Source organism: Solanum stenotomum, chromosome 6, assembly GCF_019186545.1.
Source record: "Solanum stenotomum isolate F172 chromosome 6, ASM1918654v1, whole genome shotgun sequence".
NCBI classification, from domain to species: domain Eukaryota; kingdom Viridiplantae; phylum Streptophyta; class Magnoliopsida; order Solanales; family Solanaceae; genus Solanum; species Solanum stenotomum.
The window spans coordinates 60,428,104-60,448,511 of record NC_064287.1 but is presented as its reverse complement, the minus strand read 5'-3'; the positions used below and the strand labels follow the sequence as shown (position 1 = coordinate 60,448,511).

At 35.0% G+C, this 20,408-nt stretch overlaps 7 protein-coding genes and 3 pseudogenes across 8 annotated transcripts; 3 read left to right on the top strand and 7 right to left on the bottom strand.

Annotated features, from left to right (window-relative positions):
• Nucleotides 1-3,242: 3,242 nt before the first annotated feature.
• Nucleotides 3,243-19,061, bottom strand: LOC125866925 (auxin-responsive protein SAUR68-like). Its single transcript, XM_049547316.1, has 2 exons — nt 19,043-19,061; nt 3,243-3,876 (listed from the first exon to the last, which is right to left on the bottom strand). The coding sequence occupies exon 2, from the start codon at nt 3,823-3,825 to the stop codon at nt 3,379-3,381; it is 447 nt and encodes a 148-aa protein (XP_049403273.1). The 5' UTR covers nt 3,826-3,876; nt 19,043-19,061; the 3' UTR covers nt 3,243-3,378.
• On the bottom strand, nt 3,258-11,922 carry LOC125866920 (auxin-responsive protein SAUR68-like). 2 transcript variants are annotated; one of them, XM_049547310.1, is made up of 2 exons: nt 11,333-11,922; nt 3,258-3,328 (listed from the first exon to the last, which is right to left on the bottom strand). In XM_049547310.1, exon 1 carries the CDS (start codon nt 11,828-11,830, stop codon nt 11,384-11,386), a length of 447 nt encoding a protein of 148 aa, XP_049403267.1. In that variant the 5' UTR covers nt 11,831-11,922; the 3' UTR covers nt 3,258-3,328; nt 11,333-11,383. The 2 variants fall into 2 exon arrangements, with proteins under 2 accessions (XP_049403267.1, XP_049403269.1); XM_049547312.1 differs by lacking the exon at nt 3,258-3,328 and adding an exon at nt 5,822-5,882.
• LOC125866931 (auxin-responsive protein SAUR68-like) lies at nt 5,812-9,426 on the bottom strand (annotated as a pseudogene).
• LOC125866915 (auxin-responsive protein SAUR68-like) lies at nt 8,769-11,992 on the bottom strand. The gene is made up of 2 exons (XM_049547309.1): nt 11,882-11,992; nt 8,769-9,388 (listed from the first exon to the last, which is right to left on the bottom strand). The coding sequence occupies exons 1-2, from the start codon at nt 11,929-11,931 to the stop codon at nt 8,890-8,892; spliced, it is 549 nt and encodes a 182-aa protein (XP_049403266.1). The 5' UTR covers nt 11,932-11,992; the 3' UTR covers nt 8,769-8,889.
• Nucleotides 13,175-13,810, bottom strand: LOC125866919 (auxin-responsive protein SAUR68-like; annotated as a pseudogene).
• LOC125866933 (auxin-responsive protein SAUR21-like) lies at nt 14,338-14,847 on the top strand. Its single transcript, XM_049547323.1, has one exon. It carries the CDS (start codon nt 14,395-14,397, stop codon nt 14,671-14,673), a length of 279 nt encoding a protein of 92 aa, XP_049403280.1. The 5' UTR covers nt 14,338-14,394; the 3' UTR covers nt 14,674-14,847.
• On the bottom strand, nt 16,012-16,644 carry LOC125866924 (auxin-responsive protein SAUR68-like). The gene has a single exon (XM_049547315.1). It carries the CDS (start codon nt 16,572-16,574, stop codon nt 16,128-16,130), a length of 447 nt encoding a protein of 148 aa, XP_049403272.1. The 5' UTR covers nt 16,575-16,644; the 3' UTR covers nt 16,012-16,127.
• LOC125866916 (auxin-responsive protein SAUR21-like) lies at nt 17,116-20,187 on the top strand (annotated as a pseudogene).
• LOC125866932 (auxin-responsive protein SAUR68-like) lies at nt 18,433-19,063 on the bottom strand. Its single transcript, XM_049547322.1, has one exon. The coding sequence runs from the start codon at nt 18,989-18,991 to the stop codon at nt 18,563-18,565; it is 429 nt and encodes a 142-aa protein (XP_049403279.1). The 5' UTR covers nt 18,992-19,063; the 3' UTR covers nt 18,433-18,562.
• On the top strand, nt 19,588-20,100 carry LOC125866934 (auxin-responsive protein SAUR21-like). Its single transcript, XM_049547325.1, has one exon. The coding sequence runs from the start codon at nt 19,672-19,674 to the stop codon at nt 19,945-19,947; it is 276 nt and encodes a 91-aa protein (XP_049403282.1). The 5' UTR covers nt 19,588-19,671; the 3' UTR covers nt 19,948-20,100.
• Nucleotides 20,188-20,408: the final 221 nt, after the last annotated feature.

The window sequence follows — 20,408 nt, the reverse complement described above, 5'->3', positions numbered from 1 at the left end:
CCTCTATCAATTTCTTTTTCATTATTGTATGCCATATCAAGTATATGCTAAAAGTGACCCTAAAATTGTTATTATCATAAATGTTTTTTGTCATTGTCTCAAAATAGTCATTACTATTTTTAAGGTTTCATATCACTGGCCCCAACTTATTTGGATTAAACCATAGTTGTTGTTATGGTTATAGTATGCAGTTACAATGAATTAATGCAATTATCAACCAAGCAGTAGGTGGCATCTGAATGTTCAGAACGGACATTCTAAACCAAACTTTTGACACAACATATTAAAATCTCACATCATAATTTTGTGAGCACTTGAACTCACAAATATATATATATATATATATATATATATATATATAAAAGACGACCTTCCTTTCCTAACAATCAAGAAGAAAAAGGCATGTTGGTTAACATATTTTTCAAAAAGATAGTCTTTCGGGTTGTATCCAAGTTTACAGTTCACAAATTTAATTGAAAGAAGCCAAAAGAAAGAGTTATTACTTCTTTATCCAAAAAATAAAAAATGTTATCAAAAGAATGAGTTATCACTACAACAAAAATGATCTTTAATGACAATTAATAGCTTAATTATCGCTAAATATGTATTTTTAGAGGCAATTAGTACTCTGTATAAATGTCCCTAAAGTCTATAGCAACATTGAATCTAATGACAATTAATTAATGTCGGTAAAGGCTGTAGCACTCTTCGTGAACATGCATATTTATTGCCGAAAAAAATTATTTTTATTATAGTGTATTTTGGACATTTGTTAGTTTCACGAAAACTTGATCTCTTATTATGCCATAAAAGAAGAGAAGAAGAAATATGACAAATTAGTTAACTTGCGATAAAAGATGTGGACTAATTGTCTCTATACAAATATTCTAGTTCTAGGAATAGTGCAATGGCATACAAAATGTTTGTACCTAAGAAAAAAACAATCAAAATAATATCCTAACTATGGCAAGCAAGAGATCAATCATTTTGGTTCTTTTAACAAACTTCATCATTGGTTCCGTAATAGTTGTCAGATATTTGTTGTTGTGTGCTATCAAATATAGCACAACCCACAAGCAATTTTCCCAAAAAGTATATGAGAAAAACCTGTAGAAAGGGACAAAAGAGAAGATAAATTTTAAATCATCCTCACAGTAATTTTGAACATCATATTATATTAAAAGTGGGAAGCTTCCAACTTCAAAGTTGGATTACCATTTTACCCATATTCTAAATAAAATATCTAATTAATTAAATATTAAAAAATACCATATATTTTATACTAAATACTTAAAGTGGGAAGGTGTTAAGTCCAAAGTTGAATCAACTTTTAAATGAGAAAGACATTAAGAAAAGATGATAATGAATATCATGGTTTCAAAACCCTTCATTTATAAAATTAAATTTTAAACTCTTATCTTTTCATTTTCTCATATTGAATTAAGAAAAACGTTGGTCTTGCAAACTTATAAATTAAGACATTGGACAATATGAGATAAATCATAAGAAATAGTAGTGTTCAATTGTTGATTTCAAACTTTCTTCTTTTATTTGATTCCTTCTTCTAAGTTGCTCGAACTCTTTAATTTTGGTGCAGCACCCGTGTCGACACGACGTGGGTGTGGGATTTGTGTCCGATTTGGTCAACGGATTTTGGGTACTTTGCAAAAATCGATGGGGAAAGTTTGGACAATTTTAATGATTCCTATAATCAATACAAAAGCTAAGGTGAAATTGAAGAAAATGGAACACCTTTTATATAGAAATTTCTATGTCACTCATTTCCATTTAATCTCCTTCCATGTTTCTCCTCAAGTTCTCCATATAATATCTTATAATTTAGATTTTATAACTCCATTTTTAGATATTTTAATTATTTTTAGGCGAATCCCCGCACCCGTATCCGTGCATGGATCCATATTGCCGAATTTTAAAAATTAGATCATGAAGGATCCGACCTCTAGATCCGCACCCGTATCGGACACCCGCACCCGAGTCCGAGCAACTTAGTCTTTCGTCATCTATGTATTATCACATTTAATTATATTTATGTTTTTCATTTTTATCCTCTCTCAAATTTCATGACAAAATATAATTATGATTATATGTGAGAAGTCTGATGATTCATTATATTTGTTTGGTCAGAATCTCTTCTTTCTTTACAATAATTTTTAGATTGCATAATATCAATTTCTAAACTCTCAAAATTTATTGATTATGTGGAAGATGTGATGAATACATTATTGTTTGGGACAAACGTGCAACACATGTTCCCAAAGACTAGTAATTCAGAAAGAGTCACCAAAATGGCAAAAAGAAATTGCAATAGATACATGAATCACTATGACTTATAGTAAAAAATTAAGCTTCATGAAATAGGAGGAAGAAAACTTTGAGGATTGAAATGCACTTCATAAGAAGCTTAATTAATGTAATTGAATTCGAAAAAAACATACAAATAATAGTGGCAGAAATAAAAGATTTGTTTACTAAAGAACCAAATGTAATGAATTCAACCATCAACCATTTCAGAAGCGTTAGGAGTTGTGAACTGAGAGGTCAAAGAGTAGTAATATCGCATTCCAATTGAAATCAATTTTCTTTGTTTATATGAAGAAACCTGTAGAAAGGGACAAAAAAAAGATCAATCTTCTATCATCCTTGCTGAATGACTATGACTTATAGTAAAGATTAAGCTCCATGAAATAGGAGGAAGAAAACTTTCAGGAATGAAACAAACTTCATAAAAACTTAATTAATGTATTTAAATTTGACTACCTTCTAGTGGAAAAAAAACCTACAAATTATAGTGGCAGGAAATTCCTCCATTTATCGACAATATAGGGTAGTGTGAACAAATGTTTATTGTGCCTTATCGGAAAGGTCACAACTCTTTGGAAAAGTTACAACCTCTGAAAAGGTCACAACCTTTCATAAAAGTCACAATTTTTCATGAAAGTCGCAACTCTTCATAAATATCACAACTTTTCATAAAAGTCACAACTTTTCATGAAAAGGGAAGGCTAGTTTTGGAAATAAATAAATTTAAAAGGGAATCCTGGTTTATGGTGGTGCCACGTAGGCAGACCAAGGGTTCTCTTTTATATAAATATATGATTGATTGATCTACTCGGTGTCAAATTTTCATATCATCTAGTCCTTCTTCTGTCAAGGAGGTGCTCAAATCCAACATTAGATGTTTAGGACTTCTCATAACCAAATTGAAAAGTGAAAGCCATGACTCATGAATATGGTAAATTTTCAAATAAAGTAGTATTAAAATTTTGTATGATGTGCTTTACAATTGTGTACTCGTCAATGTCCGCCTCTCTAAAAACTATTTTGAGCTAGATTTACAAAAAGAATGTTGGCCTTGATTCAACAAACAAGAAGATGTTGTTTTCTACTTTCTTGGTGCAAAGAAGAAGTTGAACAGCGGCATGAAGGAATCGAGAGGAGCACTGCTCTGTGAAGATCTCCAGCAGCTACACCTTTCTTGATTAGTGAAATGATGTAGCTCATGAAGGCTGAATCACAGGGTAATGTAATAGGGCCACCTCTTGGCAGCCCAAACTCTTCTTCGGACATGCTTAAAAGTTGCCTAATGACCTCATTTTCAAGGTAAGCCAATGGAACGACAAAGCGGGATTGATCAGCTGTATAGACTACAAAATGGCCTTTTTGAACTATAGAGGATGAAGATGCACTGCAACTGTCTACATCACTACCATTTCTTGGAAATGAAATCCTCTTCCTCTCCATAGCAGCAAACTTCTGCCATTTCCTGGCCATCTTGATGAGTTTCTTAGCGCTGAGCATTGCCATTTGTTTTTTTGGAAGATTGAAAATAAGAAAGTAGAAAAGAAATTTAGAGACCTTTGATGGTTGAACTGATAATGCTTGTCCTTGAGGATGAAAAGGCTAATGAAAGAGGGATTATTTATACAAAATGGAGCTGAAGTTTTTGTCACTAACCACCGAAGGCAAAACCATGTGCCGATGTTTGTTGGCCAAGTTGGTATGGGGCCTAAAATTTGTGGATGAAGCTAGGTATATTAGCTATAATATCATCTCATAAATGGTACTTCTCTCCAATGCCAATAATTAGAAACCATTAAATGAACAATTGCTGGCGAGAAGCAAAACCATGTTCTTCTCCCTTCATTTTCATGTAGATAGGGGACACTTGACTATCAGTTTGGCTAGCTGTGCTTGAAAAATCACTTCATTAAAGTCATCATGTGGCTATCTGTTTTGGTCTTGGTCGGTCCAGGCAAAGTCATCATATATTGTTCTTCAATATATTTATGTTTGAATACTTTAGAGAGTAAGCAAAACTATTGTCTCTTACCATTGAAACTTTATCTGCCATTGTTTCCCACTAGTAGTCACGTATTTCTCTTGACAACCACTAAATATTTCAATATGAAACTTGTATATATACACACAGATACTGTATGTTTTGTGGTCCCAATATCAAACTTGAGCCAACCCTTCTTTCAAGACTTGTTAGCTAACACTGAAGAAGAGTTTGACTTTGATCATCCAATGGGTGGTCTCACATATTTATGTTTGAATGCTTTAGAGAGTAAGCAAAACCGTTGTCTCTCACCATTGACCACCACTAAATATTTCAATATGAAAATTGTGTATATACACACACTGTATGTTTTGTGGTGCCAATATCAAACTTGAGCCAACCTTTCTTTCAAGACTTCTTAGCTAGAGCTGAAGAAGAGTTTGACTTTGATCATCCAATGGGTGGTCTCACATTACCTTGCAAAGAGGACATGTTCGTTGATCTCACATTCTGCATGTGATCATGAATTTTATCATAGTGCAAATTCTTTTGCACGATGAAATTTTGTATTGTAGTAGGACTTTGATATTAGAAAGAGGATATTGAGAGGAACTTTTACTGTATAGTTCAGAAAAATGTCCCATGATCAATTTATGAATGCAGAAGTTATTTTGGCAATATTCCCTTCAACGATTTTGTTCATTCTTTTGGAATTTTTCTACTGAACGGAGTAATTAAGCACCTGCATGCAACAACTGTACTGTGTTGTACAAACTAGCACATTCAAGAAAGTGTCATTTAGTGTGACTAAATTGCTAATTCCATCTTATCCAATCTATTTGTAGCTTCTTACTCGATATTGTAACCTAATGCCAAAGATTTAGAGAACTTTCAATATGTTTCTACATTTGAAATGAAGCTAGTCTGCAATGAGTTTACATGGAGCAATATAGTGAGTGAGAATTTATATAGTTGACCCCACCTTATTTGGGACTTAAGGAGTATTTGTAGTATTATTGGAGTTCGTCGATCCCTAATGTGGGTGCAACAATACATTATTATATACATTATTATATGAGGAAGGTCATCTAATATGATCCACCATATAATAATACGTGGACATTCAGATGCACAAATCCATAGATTCAATAGAATGATGTTGTTGATTAGAAGGAACAAGTTAGACCATATATCACACAATCCTGGAAATATAAAAAAATCTCTTGTAGCCAATGCGGACTTTACTGGGAACATACAACAATGGATGCAAAAGAATCCATACACGTAATACTGACTAGTTCGGACTAAAATTTAGTTTTGGTTGTTACACTTACCATTACTTCAGTTTTTTTGTCAATTTTCCTTGTATTAGTTAAAGATTTGTATGTCTGTGTTCCAAAATTGGGATAAAAGTTAGATTTAGAAAATGAACTAGTTTTAGACAACCCCAAGATTGGATTGTTAGGACTTCTCATAACCAAATTGAAAAGTAAAAGCCATAAATATGGTAAATTTTCAAATAAAGTAGTATTAAAATTTTGTCTGATATGCTTTACAATTGTGTACTCGTCAATGTCCGCCTCTCTAAAAACTATTTTGAGCTAGCATTTACAAAATGAATGTTGGCCTTGACTCAACAAACAAGAAGCTGTCGTTTTCCACTTTCTTGGTGCAAAGAAGAAGTTGAACAGCAGCATGAAGGAATCGAGAGGAGCACTGCTCTGTGAAGATCTCCAGCAGCTACACCTTTCTTGATTAGTGAAATGATGTAGCTCATGAATACTGAATCACAGGGTAATGTAATAGGGCCACCTCTTGGCAACCCAAACTCTTCTTCGGACATGCTTAAAAGTTGCCTAATGACCTCATTTTCAAGGTAAGCCAATGGAACAACAAAGCGGGCTTGATCAGCTGTATAGACTACAAAATGGCCTTTCTCAACTATAGAGGATGAAGTACTGCAACATCACTAGCATTTCTTGGAAATGAAATCCTCTTCCTCTGCATAACGGCAGACTTCTGCCATTTCCTGGCCATCTTGATGAGTTTTTTAGCGCTGAGCATTGCCATTTTTTTTTTGTTGGAAGATTGAAAATAAAAAAGTAGAGAAGAAATTTAGAGAGCTTTGATGATTGAACTGATAATGCTTGTCCTTGATGATGAAAAGGCTCATGAAAGAGGGACTATTTATACAAAATGGAGCTGAAGTTCTTGTCACTAACCACCAAAGGCAAAGCCATGTGTCTATGTCTGTTGTCCAAGTTGGTATGGGACCAAATATTTGTGGATGAAGCTAGTTTGAAAATATAAGATGATAAGTTTCTTCCTTTCTTCACTATGATCAACAACCAACTAGGCCTATAAGCTATAATATCAGCTCATACTTGGCTCTTCTGACCAATGCCAATAATTTGAGACCATTAAATGAACAATTGCTAGTGAGAAAAAAAACCATGTTCTTCTCCCTTCATTTTCATATAGATAGGGGACACTTGACTATCAAGTTGGCTAGTTGTGCTAGAAAAACCATTTCATGTGGTTATTCTGTTTTGGCCTCTTTCATCCTATCTTTAAACCAGGTGGTCCAGGAAAAGTCATCTTCTTTATCTATTCTTGTGCATTTTTTCTAACAGTGTCCTTTATATGTACACACACACATACTAGTCTCCAGACTTGCAACAAACTTTAACTTGGTTATTTCTATAATCCTTCATCCTTTCTTCAGGTCTTCAAATGTCGTTGTCTTTCACCTCTGCAGCCTTAATGCGGATACTTCAGCAAAGTCTGATGCCTGTTGGATATGTTGATATAGGGCCTTAAATGTGTGGATGAATCTTGTTCAAAAGGATGTAACATGATGACTGTCATTCTTTCTTCATTTGGTAGACGACTAAATAGACCTATTTTTTATGTCACCAAATAACATTGAGGACAACTCCTCACATATAATAATAGTCTGAGACTTTTGAATGAAGAATTGATATCTTAGTGGTGGATTAATTTTATCGAACCATATGGTGCTGTCTGCTTTTTCATGTAAGTAATGGATCCCTACACAGTCGTGGAACATGGATTTTCAATAAAAAGGGTAAAAATATAAAGAAGAAGACAAATTGGGAGACTAGGCATGTAGTTTTGATGATTGACAAAAGTGAACTCGTCGTTACTTGTGTTCCATGTTGTGAAATCAGGTACCCTGAGACAGGAATGCACATGTACAAATTCGGAAGATTGACAAATAAGGAAAGCAAATAAAGAGAAGATATTGAGTAACAAAAAATTACAAAATTCAATGATTTCATGTGAATGGTGTTGTTTACTGGATGACAATTACAGGTACTCCTAGTATTCTTGCCTTTGATCTAACAAAGGTGAGGTCACAGCTCCTTCAAAACTATGATACTCATGGGATTTTGGGTGAGTTTAGTGGAAAGATCTGTAAGACGAATGTCTATGGTAATACAATCAGCTTAAACATTTTGGATAATTAATGTCCACTCAAATACAATGCAAATGGGAAGCCAAACCAAAATGTGGGCAGTAAAACAGCAGGTTGCTCTTGATAGTAAAATTGTTGGGAATGTAGCAGGGGACTGCTCAGTTTTACATGTTGACAGTAATATGTTGGTGGTCTGGAGACGGGGTAAAGCCTTTTGGTATGATTTCAAGTCTCATGCAACAAAATGCATTCCGGGTTAATTTCATAATTCGAGATGCTTGCCCTATGTCAACAGCTTAGTCTCCCTCTAGTCTGCCTTGGCTGCAGTTGAAACATCTTTGTTTCGAGCTGCAACATCCTTGCTCGGAATTTCTTTCAAAAATGGTCATCTAACTTTGTACTTTAGAGCTTCCGACTTTTAATAATATAGGATGATATGTTGATAAAAGCTACTTTTGTGACTTACTATTTCTTCGAATCTATTTTGGGAAAATTGTAAACATGGCTAATTGCATACCGTAGCATCTTATCCCATTTATTTTGAAGTTATTGTTAGAGGTTGTACCCTGAGTGGGTGCATATGGTGCAAATATAGAGGATAAAATGAGAGAAGGCCATCTGAATCTATCAAGCCATATCCTAGTGGACCTTCAAGAGCACGGAGATCCATAGGTGCAATTATATGATGTCGGAAGATGGTAAGAAGGAACGAATTAAACCAAATGTGTATAACATAGGGAGCTCAAAATATTGCAGTCTCTTGGAGCCAATGCATACTTAACTGAGAACATAAAACATGGATGCAAAAGAATCTGTAAATGTAATACTAATTACTAGTTAGGATTAAAATATGGTAAGAATTACATCCGGCGTTGATGAGCTGTCTTTTGACTTATATTCTCATAATTGGAATGCATGGACCTGATTAGAATTGAGACTAAACAGTTTGGGTTTGATCCAGTTGAATGTTAATTGATTGTTAGGATTTCTCAGAACAAAATTGAATAGTGAAAGCCATGAATATGGTAAATTTTCAAATAAACTAGTATTCAATTTGTATGATGTTCATTACAATTGTGTACTATTCAATGTCCATCTCTCTAAAGACTATTTTTGAGCTAGCATTTACAAAAAGAATGTTGGCCTTGACTTAATAAACAAGAAGCTGTTGGCTTCCATTTTCTTGGTGCATAGAAGAAATTGAACAGCAGCATGATGGAATCGAGAGGAGCAGTTTTTTGTGAAGATCTCCAGAAGTTACACCTTTCTTGATTAGTGAAATGATGTAGCTCATGAAAGCTGAATCACAGGGAAATGTTATAGGTCCACCTCTTGGCAACCCAAACTCTTCTTCAGACATGCTTAAAAGTTGCCTAATGACCTCATTTTCGAGGTAAGCCAATGGAACGACAAAGCGGGCTTGATCAGCTGTATAAACTACAAAATTGCCTTTATCAACTATAGAGGATGATGATGTACTGCAACGGTCTGCATTAGTATCATTTCTTGGAAATGAAATTCTCTTCCTCTGCATAGCGGCAAATTTCTGCCATTTCCTGGCAATCTGGATGAGTTTCTTAGCGCTGAGCATTGCCATTTGTTTTTTTTGGAAGATTGAAAATAAGAAAGTAGAAAAGAAATTTAGAGACCTTTGATGGTTGAACTGATAATGCTTGTCCTTGGGGATGAAAAGTCTCATGAAAGAGGGATTATTTATACAAAATGGAGCTAAAGTTTTTTGTCACTAACCACCGAAGGCAAAACCATGTGCCGATGTTTGTTGGTCAAGTTGGCATGGGGACTAAAATTTGTGGATGAAGCTAGGCCTATTAGCAATGATATCAGCTCATAAATGGTACTTCTCACCAATGCGGTACTTCTCACCAATGCCAATAATTTGATACCATTAAATGAACAATTTCTGGTGAGAAGCAAAACCATGTTCTTCTCCCTTCATTTTCATGTAGATAGGGGACACTTGACTATCATTTTGGCTACTTGTGCTAGAAAAACCCCTTCATTTAAGTCATCATGTGGCTATTCTGTTTTGGCCTCTTTCACCCTATTTTTAAACCTGGTGGTCTAGGAAAAATCATCATCTTTATCTATTCTTGTGGATTTTATTTTAAGAGTAATATATTACAAATCATGAGAAGAGAAGAGAAAAACAAAATGAAATTTTATCCTCCATTGTCTCTCACCAGTGGTCACCGGCCTATTTCTCTTGACCACCACTAATTATTTGGATAAGAAACTTGTCATAAACTTGTATATATATACACACACATACTAGTTGCCAGACTTGCAAACTTTCATTCTTTCTTCAGGTCTTCAAATGTCGTTGTCTCTCACCTCCGCCACCTTAATGCAGATACTTCAGCAAAACCTGATGCCTGCTGGATATGTTGATACAGGGCCTTAAATTTGTGGATGAATCTTGTCCAAAAAGATGTAAGATGATGACTTCCATTCTTTCTTCATTTGGTTGACGACTGAATGGACCTATTAATTATGACACCAAATAACATGGAGGACTTCTCACATATAATAATAGTCTGAGACTTTTGAATGAAGAAGAATTGATATCTTAGTGGTGCTGTCTGCTTTGTCATGTTGATAAGGGATCTCTACACAGTCGTGAAACTTGGATTTCCACTAAAGAAGTAGACAAATGAATAAGATAAGGAGTGTTGGAAATTTGGAGGGACATGTACAGACTCAGAAGATTGACGAACAAGGAAATCAAATAAATAGAAGATATTAAGTAACACGAAATTACAAAAGTTAATGATTTTGTTGTGATGATATAATCTTAATATAAGCTACTTTTGTTACTTATTCCTGAAATCTATTTTGGAAGAAACAAATGTGCATATGGCTACTTGCTTATTGTAGCATCTTATCACATTTATTTTGAAGTTATTGTTAGAGGTTGAACCCTGAAGTAGGTGCATATAGTGCAAATATAGAGGATAATATGAGAGAAAGTCGTCGAATCTATCAAGCCATATCCTAATGGACCTTTGAGAGCACGGAAATCCAAAGGTGCAATTATATATATGATGTTGGAAGATGGTAAGAAAGAATGAGTTAAACCAAATATCGCATAGAGTGCTCAAAGTATTACAACCTCTTGGAGACAATGTGGACTTAACTGAGAACATAGAATAATTGATGCAAAAGAATCTATAGTTAGCATTATGTCCGCTGCTGGTGACCTGTCTTTTTATCAGTTAAAGATTTGTATGTATGTGTTGGGAAAAAAAGTGAGATTTAAAGAATTTACTGGCTTTAGAAAACTCCCAAATTGAATTAAAAGACAAACTTATTATAGTTGGAATTAATGGATCTGATTAGAACATAATGCATAGAGTTGATTCATATAATTGAGACTAAACAGTTTGGGTTTCACAAAATTACAGTTTGGGTTTCACAAATTTTTTCATATCTTCTAGTCATTCTTCGATCAATAGATAGTTAGGACTTTTCATAACCAAATTTAAAATTGAAAGCCATGAATATGGTAAATTTTCTAGTAAAATAGTATTCAATTTGTTGATGTGCTTTACAATTGTATACTATTTAGTGTCCACCTCTAAAAACTATTTTGAGCTAGATTTACAAAAAAGAATGTTGGCCTTGACTCAACAAACAAGAAGCTGTTGGTTTCCACTCTCTTGGTGCAAAGAAGAAGTCGAACAGCAAAAAGAAGGAATTGATAGGAGCAACGCTTTGTGAAGATCTCCAGCAGTTATGCCTTTCTTGATTAGTGATACGATGTACTCCATGAAGGCTGAATCACAGGGTAATGTAATAGGGCCACCACTTGACAACCCAAACTCTTCTTCGGACATGCGTAGAAGTTGCCTAATGACCTCATTTTCAAGGTAAGCCAATAGAACGACAAAGCGGGCTTGATCAGTTGTATAAACTACAAAATGGCCTTTCTCAACTATAGAGGATGAAGATGTACTGCAACTGTCTGCATCACTATCATTTCTTGGAAATGAAATCCTCTTCCTCTGCATAGCGGCAAACTTCTGCCATTTCCTGGCCATCTTGATGAGTTTCTTAGCGCTAAGCATTGCCATTTGTTTTTTTGGAAGATTGAAAATGAGAAAGTAGAAAAGAAATTTAGAGACTTTAGATGGTTGAACTGATAATGCTTGTCCTTGATGATGAAAAAGCTCATGAAAGAAGGATTATTTATACAAAATGGAGCTGAAGTTCTTGTCACTAACCACTGAAGGCAAAACCATGTGCCGATGTTTGTTGGCCAAGTTGGCATTGGGCCTAAAATTTGTGGATGAAGCCAGGCCTATTAGCTATAATATCAGCTCATAAATGGTACTTCTCACCAATGCCAATAATTTGAAAGCATTAAATGAACAATTGCCGGTGAGAAGCAAAACCATGTTCTTCTCCCTTCATTTTCATGTAGATAGGGGACACTTGACTATCATCTTGGCTACTTGTGCTAGAAAAACCATTTCATTAAAGTCATCATGTGGCTATTCTGTTTTGGTCTCTGTCACCCTATCTTTAAATCAGGTGGTCCAGGAAAAGCTATCATCTTCATCTATTCTTGTGAATTTTGTTTCAATAGTGTCCTTTATGTAAATCATGAGTCTTCAGATGGCATTATCTCTCACTATAGTGGTCACCTATTTCTCTTGACCACCACTAAATATTTTGATATGAAACTTGTCATAAACATGTATATATATACTAGTCTCCGGAATGTGATGCCATCTCTTTGACAATAGAAAAAAATAAACTGGAATTACATTCATTCTCAGGGGTCAAAGATTCTCTCTTCGTCTCGGTACTAAGTTTTTCCATTACTTGTGCGCAAATTGTTGATAGTAAAATGGGAGTAAATCCCCTATTAATTCCTTCCCAACCGAGAAGTGAGATCAAAGAAAGCATCCTCTTTGAAGGGGATTTTGACACCAGCTATTTGATGATCAAAACCAGTATCTTCCTCAGCTTGAGCAACAAGTGTTGAAATAAAGCTGGCTGGCTCAAGTACGATATAGGCAGCGTAGAATGACCTCTTGGTACATATACTGCATATATTGAATATTAACATATACTTATTCAGCTTGACTACCAAGTCTTGAAATATAGGTTGGCTCAAGTATGAAACTGGCACCACAAGATTTTGGTTCTTGTTGAATTCAATTGGGATATGAATTCGTGAAGATATTGGAAAGAGGAGATTGACAAAGGAAGTTACCATAACTTCTGGGTTTTGTCAAATTTTCTTTTATTAGTTAAAGATGTGTATGTCTGTATTCCAAAACTGGGATTAAAGTGAGATCGAGAGAATGTACTAGTTTTAGAAAACTCCAAGATTAGATTGTTAGGACTTCTCATAACCAAACTGAAAAGTAAAAGCCATGAATAATGATAAATTTTCAAATAATGTAGTATTTAAATTTTGTATGATGTACTTTACAATTGTGTACTTGTCAATGTCCGCCTCTCTAAAAACTATTTTGAGCTAGATTTACAAAAAGAATGTTGTCCTTGACTCAACAAACAAGAAGCTGTAGTTTTCCACTTTCTTGGTGCAAAGAAGAAGTTGAACAGCAGCATGAAGGAATCGAGAGGAGCACTGCTCTGTGAAGATCTCCAGCAAGCTACACCTTTCTTGATTAGTGAAATGATGTAGCTCATGAAGGCTGAATCACAGGGTAATGTAATAGGGCCACCTCTTGGCAACCCAAACTCTTCTTCGGACATGCTTAAAAGTTGCCTAATGACCTCATTTTCATGGTAAGCCAATGGAACGACAAAGCGGGCTTGATCAGCTGTATAAACTACAAAATGGCCTTTCTCAACTATAGAGGATGAAGATGTACTGCAACTGTCTGCCTCACTAGCATTTCTTGGAAATGAAATCCTCTTCCTCCGCATAGCGGCAAACTTCTGCCATTTCCTGGCCATCTTGATGAGTTTCTTAGCGCTAAGCATTGCCATTTTTTTTTTGTTGGAAGATTGAAAATAAGAAAGTAGAAAAGAAATTTAAAAACCTTTGATAGTTGAACTGAATAATGCTTGTCCTTGATGATGAAAGGCTCATGAAAGAAGGATTATTTATACAAAATAGAGCTGAAGTTCTTGCCACTAGCCACCGAAGGCAAAGCCATGTGCTTATGTCTGTTAGCCAAGTTGGTATGGGACCAAAAATTTGTGGATGAAGCTAGTTTACTTTGATGAACAACCGATTAGGCCTATTAGTTGTAATCTACTTATTACTTCTCACCAATGCCAATAATTTGAAACCATTAAATGAACAATGTCTGGTAAGAAGCAAAACCATGTTTCACTCTTTTCTTTGTCATGTAGATAGGTGACCTTTTGGATTTCCATCTTGGCATCAACTTCACCAATTCTTGTGTATAGTAATTTCAAATAAATGTGGGGCTTAATGTTGTTTTTCAACAAATTTGTTGTCTTAACAGAGCAAGCAAAACCATGTGAAGCTTCATGTGCCATTGCTTCTCACCATTAAATTTGGATGTAAGACTTTCTACTAACCCATATATATACACATTCATAGAAATCAACTTAAGCAAAACACAACTTTCACTTGATGTGTATTCATTCGTTTAATTAATCATCATTTGAAGTTACAAAGTATCTCACTATGGGTATCAAAATGAGTCCCCTTGTTCAAGGTACTAGAATCTTCAGGAGGTTTTCAAATTCCGGAGGTGTCCCCAAAGGTCATTGTGCAGTATATGTTGGAGAAAACCAGAAGAAAAGATTCGTCGTACCAATATCTTACTTGAACCAGCCTTTATTTCAAGACTTATTAACTCAAGCTGAAGAACATTTTGGCTTCGATCATCCAATGGATGGCCTCACAATACCTTGCCAAGAGGATGTATTCATTGATCTCACATCTCGCTTGTGGAGATTGTGAGTAGGATCACAGTGCAAATTCTTTTGCAAATGAAATTTTGTAAAGTTGTAGGACTTAAATATTAGAATGAGTAGATTGAGAGAGGAACTTTCACTGTATGGTTTAGAAACACACGAACCTCGAAAATTCTTCCATGATCAATTTATGAATAGAAAATGTTCTAGTTCAGATTAATCTCTCTTTCAGTAATATTTTCTAGACAATTCCGTTATTCTTTTAGAATTTTTGAGCTGTCTGCATTTCTCAGAATTATTTGTTTTTGTTTTCTCTTAGGTCATTTTATAGAATAATAGAATTGTCTCTTGAAACAATGGGTATCAAAACGACTCCATTTATTAAGTCTAATCAAATAACATACTTGAATCCACCTTTATTTCAAGATCCGTTAGATCATATTGTAGTTTATCTCCTAATTTCTTATGAAAATACCATAAATATACTTGGACATATTATTTTCTTCAACAAGTTTATTCTTCAAATGCTGTTGTCTATCACCTCTGCCACCTTAATGAAAATACCTCAGCAAAGCCTGATGCAGTATACCTTCTGGATATGGGGACTTAAATTTGTGGATGAATCTTGTTTCAAAGGATGGAAGATAATGAGTTTATTATTTTCTTCATTAAATTGACGACCGAATGGACTGAGACCTTTATGGGAGTGAATGGAACCTGATTAGAACATAACACATAAAGTTGATTCATATAATTGAGACTAAACAGTTTGGGTTTGAGACGCAGTTGAATGTTGATCGTTTGATCTCCTTTGTTTCAAATTTTCATACCATCTAGTTTTTCTTCAATCAAGGAAGTGCTAAAATCCAACATTAGATTGTTAGTACTACTCATAACCAAATTGAATAGTGAGAACATGAAAACATGACTAAATTGGTCCTGGTTAGAGTGGAAGAAGTGGGGGATTCTCGGAAGCGGAAAAGGATCAATGAATTCAAAAGAATTGAAAAAGCGGTTGATTACTCGGATTGGTTCTCGCATCCATGTGCCCAAAAGGCTGGGCGAGTCTGGTTTGAGTGTTCATCGATAGGGTGGATCTAATTGTCCAAGATTCCCCACTGCTTCCCCCCGTGGGAGTTCAGGCCGTGTCTCAGTCCTCTTTTCTATGCATCTTTAGTATTTTTGCCCTGGTGGATTTCTTTCTCAGTTAATAAATGCATGGACTGGACTAAACAGAACAAGAGGGATCCATTTGAGAAGATTCTTCTCCCTTTCCTTCCCTTTTTTCGGAAGAAGGGTCGGATCTCAGATTTTGATTTAGGTTTCTATATTTTGTATTTCAAATCTTGATCAAAATATATGCAATAGGAAATATGGTAAATTTTCAAATAAAGTAGTATTCAATTTGTATGATGTTCTTTACAATTGTGTACTCTTCAATGTCCGCCTTTCTAAAACCTATTTTTGAGCTACCATGTACAAAAAATTGTGGGCCTTAACTCAACAAACAAGAAGCTGCTGGCTTCCAATTTCTTGGTGCATAGAAGAAGTTGCACAGCAGCATGAAGGAATCGAGAGGAGCACTGCTTTGTGAAGATCTCCCGCAGCTACACCTTTCTTGATTAGTGAAATGATGTAGCTCATGAAGGCTGAATCACAGGGTAATTTAATAGGGCCACCACTCGGCAACCCAAACTCTTCTTTGGACATGCTTAAAAGTTGCCTTATGACCTCATTTTCAAGGTAAGCCAAGGGAACGACAAAACGGGCTTGATCAGTTGTATATACTACAAATTGGCCTTTCTCAACCATAGAAGATGAAGATGTACTGCAACTGTCTGCATCACTACCATTTCTTGGAAATGAAATCCTCTTCCTCTGCATGGCTGCAAACTTCTGCCATTTCCTGGCCATCTTGATGAGTTTCTTAGCGCTGAGCATTGCCATTTTTCCTTTGAAGACTGGAAACAAGAAATTGAATGAGAAATTTAGAGAAATTTGATGGCTAAATTGATAATGCTTGTGCTTGATGAAGATGAATGGGGAATTATTTATATAAGGAGGCTATAGACAGGCCTTGAGTTAGAGCTAAAGTGTTTGTCACTAACTACCGAAGGCAAATCCATGTGTCAATGCCTGTTGGCCATGTTGATATGGGGCCTAAAATTTGTGGATGCAGCTTGTTTGAAAATAAATGATGATAAGTTTCTTCCTTTCTTCTCTTTAATCAATTAGGCATACTTGGTATTTCTCAGCAATGCCAATAATTTGAGACCATTAAATGAACAATTGCTGGTAACAAGCAAAACCATGTTCTGCTCTCTTCTTTGTCATGTAGATAGGTGACCTTTAGATTTCCATCTCGGCATCAATTCATTGATTCTTGTGGATTTTATTTCAAATAAATGCGGGGACTAATGTCATTCTTCTACAAATTTATTGTCTGAATACTTGACAATATATAACAGAGTAAGCAAAACCATGCTTCATGTGCCAATGTCTCTCACCAGCGGCCACCAAATCCTCTACACTATTAAACTTGGATATGAAACTTATCACTAACTTTGCATATATACACATACATAGAAAGTTTTTTATGCAAAACACAAGTCTCAATTTCTGTGTATTTCTCAAAATCCTTCTTTTATTAAGTCACTTATTTAAAGCTACAAAAGTATATCACTATGGGTATTAAAATGAGTCCTCTTATTCAAGGGACTAGAATCTTCAGGAGGTTTTCAAATTCCGGAGGTATTCCCAAATGTCATTGTGCAGTATATGTAGGAGAGAGCCGGAAGAAGAGATTCGTCGTGCCAATATCATACTTGAACCAACCTTTATTTCAAGACTTGTTAACTCAAGCTGAAGAACAGTTTGGCTTCGATTATCAGATGGGTGGTCTCACAATACCTTGCAAAGAAGACGTGTTTGTTGATCTCACATACCGCTTGAGACGATGAATTGTATCAAAGTGCAAATTCTATTGCACATGAAATTTTGTGAAGTAGTAGCAGTAGGACTTAGATATTAGAAAGAGAAAAATCCACTGTATAGATCAGAAACACCTGAACCTTGAAAATTTCCTCAATGATCAATTTATGAATAGCAGATGTGCTGGTTCTGATAATCACTATTTTGGTAGTATTTGCAAAAAAAATCTGTTTTTCATTTAGAATATTTCTTCAAAAAATATTTAAGCCCCTGTATGAAACAGTTGCACCGTGTGGCGCAAACTAGCACATCGAAGGAAGTATCATTTAGTGGAATAAGACTATCATTTGAATGCCATAAACTTATATATTCACATACACAAAAATTATTTGAGCATTCCTCAAAATTATTTGTTTCTTGTTTGTTCTTAGATCATCATTTAGATTTAAAAATCATAGCTTGAAATACAAAGCCACGCGATATATTTTGGACATCATTTAGGTTCTTCAGCATCTGCAGTTGTTTTTTCACCTAATTGTTTCTGCACAAATATATTTTGGACATCTTATTATGTTCAACAAGTTTAATTTAATATTCTGACACTAACTTGGAAGACAAAGCCACGCGATACTTTAGTAAAGCCTGATTTCTGTTGGATATTGATATGGGGTCTTAAATTTGTGAAAAAGTCTTGCAGATTTCCTTTCTTTCTTCATTTGCTTGCAGAATAACACTTAGGAACTTCTCACAAATAATAATAGTTTGGGACCTTTGAATGAAGAATTGATATCGTAGTGGTGTTAATACATAAGAGGTACTAATCCAGGATTAGATTGTTAAGTCTTCTCATAACCAAATGTAAAAGTGAAAGATGTAGATATGGTAAATCTTCTCTGATAAAATACTATTGAATATTGAATCTGTATGATACGCTTTACAATTGTGTTCTTCATTCTATGTCCTATCTAAGCTAGAGTGTAATAAGAAAAAATGTTGATTATGACTCAACAAACAAGAAGCTGTTGGTTTCCACTTTCTTGGTGCAAAGAAGAAGTCGAACAGCTAGAAGAAGGAATTGATAGGAGCAACGCTTTGTGAAGATCTCCAGCAGCTATGCCTTTTTTTATTAGCGAAATGATGTAGTCCATGAAGGCTGAATCACAAGGTAATGTAATAGGGCCACCACTCGGCAGTCCAAACTCTTCTTCAGACATGTTTAAGAGTTGCTCAATGACTTCATTTTCAAGGTAAGCCAATGGAATGACAAAGCGAAATTGATCGACTGTATATACTACAAAATGTCCTTTTTCAACTATAGGTGATGAGGATGTACTGCCATTTCTTGGAAATGAAATCCTCTTCCTCTGCATGGCTGCAAACTTCTGCCATTTCCTAACCATTTTGATGAGTTTCTTGGTACTTATCATTGCCATTTTCTTTTCCAGAAGATTGAAAACAAGAAAGTAAATAAGAAATTTAGAGACTTTTGATGGTTGAATTGATAATGCTTGTGCTTGATGATGAAAACGCTCAAGGAAGAGGGCTTATTTATACAAGAGGAGCTGATAAGTTTGTTAGGCAAAGCCATGTGCTGATGCCTGTTGACCATGTTAATATGGGGCCTTAAATTTGTGGATGAAGCTAGTTTAAAAGATAATAAGTTTCTTCGTTTCTTCTCACCAATGCCAATAATTTGAGACCATTAAATGAACAATTGCTGGTGAGAAGCAAAACCATGTTCTGCTCTCTTCTTTGTCATGTAGATTTCCATCTTGGCATCAACTTCATTAAACCTTGTCGATTTTATTTAAGGGTATCCATAAAATAAAATTGGGGCCTAATGTTGTTTTTCAACAAATTTATTGTCTGAATACTTGACAATAACAGGGTAAGCAAAACCATGTGAAGCTTCATGTGCAATTGTCTCTCACCAGTGGCCACCAAATTCTCTTGACATTTATTTTGTATATGAAAATTACCACTACTTTGTATACATACACATACATAGAAAGTTTTTTTATGCAAAACACAAGTCTCACTTGTTGTGTATTTCTCAAAATCATTCATTCTTTTTCTTTTTAAGTCATCGTTTGAAGTTACAAAGTATCTCACTATGGGTATCAAAATGAGTCCGATTATTCAAGGTACTAGAATCTTGAGGAGGTTTTCAAATTCCGGAGGTGTTCCAAAAGGTCATTGTGCAGTATATGTAGGAGAGAGCCAGAAGAAGAGATTCGTCATGCCAATATCTTACTTGAGCCAACCTTTATTTCAAGACTTGTTAACTCAAGCTGAAGAACAGTTTGGCTTTGATCATCAGATGGGTGGTCTCACAATACCTTGCAAAGAGGACGTGTTTGTTGATCTCACATCCCGCTTAAGACGATGAATTGTATCAAAGTGCAAATTCAAATTTTGCACATGAAATTTTGTGAAGTAGTAGCAGTAGGACTTGGATATTAGAAAGAGTAAAATCCACTGTATAGTTCAGAAACACAAGAAACTAGAAAAAATCTTCAATGATAAATTTATGAATAGCAAAAGTGCTGGTTCTAATAATCACTATTTTGGTAGTATCTGCTAAAACAATTCTGTTATTCATTTATGATATTTCTTCTAAGCAAATTAATTAAGCCCCTGCATGCAACAGTTGCACTGTGTGGCACAAACTAGCACATCGAAGAAAGTATCATTTATCGGAATAAGAATGTTATTTGAGTTGTTTCTCACCAGCAACACCTTATTTGTCTCGACTACTAAACTTTTGGATGCGAGACTTGCCATAACATGTACAGTGACAAAATATTTCATTTTTTGTGCATTTTTCAAGATTATATGTTTCTTGTCTAT

Bases quoted from the DNA above. Each gene is read 5' to 3' on its own strand.
- LOC125866934 (XM_049547325.1), top strand. From the start codon at position 19,672: ATGGGTATCAAAATGAGTCCGATTATTCAAGGTACTAGAATCTTGAGG.
- LOC125866925 (XM_049547316.1), bottom strand. From the start codon at position 3,825: ATGGCAATGCTCAGCGCTAAGAAACTCATCAAGATGGCCAGGAAATGG.
- LOC125866933 (XM_049547323.1), top strand. From the start codon at position 14,395: ATGGGTATCAAAATGAGTCCCCTTGTTCAAGGTACTAGAATCTTCAGG.
- LOC125866932 (XM_049547322.1), bottom strand. From the start codon at position 18,991: ATGGCAATGATAAGTACCAAGAAACTCATCAAAATGGTTAGGAAATGG.
- LOC125866920 (XM_049547310.1), bottom strand. From the start codon at position 11,830: ATGGCAATGCTTAGCGCTAAGAAACTCATCAAGATGGCCAGGAAATGG.
- LOC125866924 (XM_049547315.1), bottom strand. From the start codon at position 16,574: ATGGCAATGCTCAGCGCTAAGAAACTCATCAAGATGGCCAGGAAATGG.
- LOC125866915 (XM_049547309.1), bottom strand. From the start codon at position 11,931: ATGAGCTTTTTCATCATCAAGGACAAGCATTATCAGTTCAACCATCTA. The intron at 9,389-11,881 runs GTCTCTAAATTT...CAACCATCAAAG, and splicing joins TATCAGTTCAACCATCTAAA to GTCTCTAAATTTCTTTTCTA.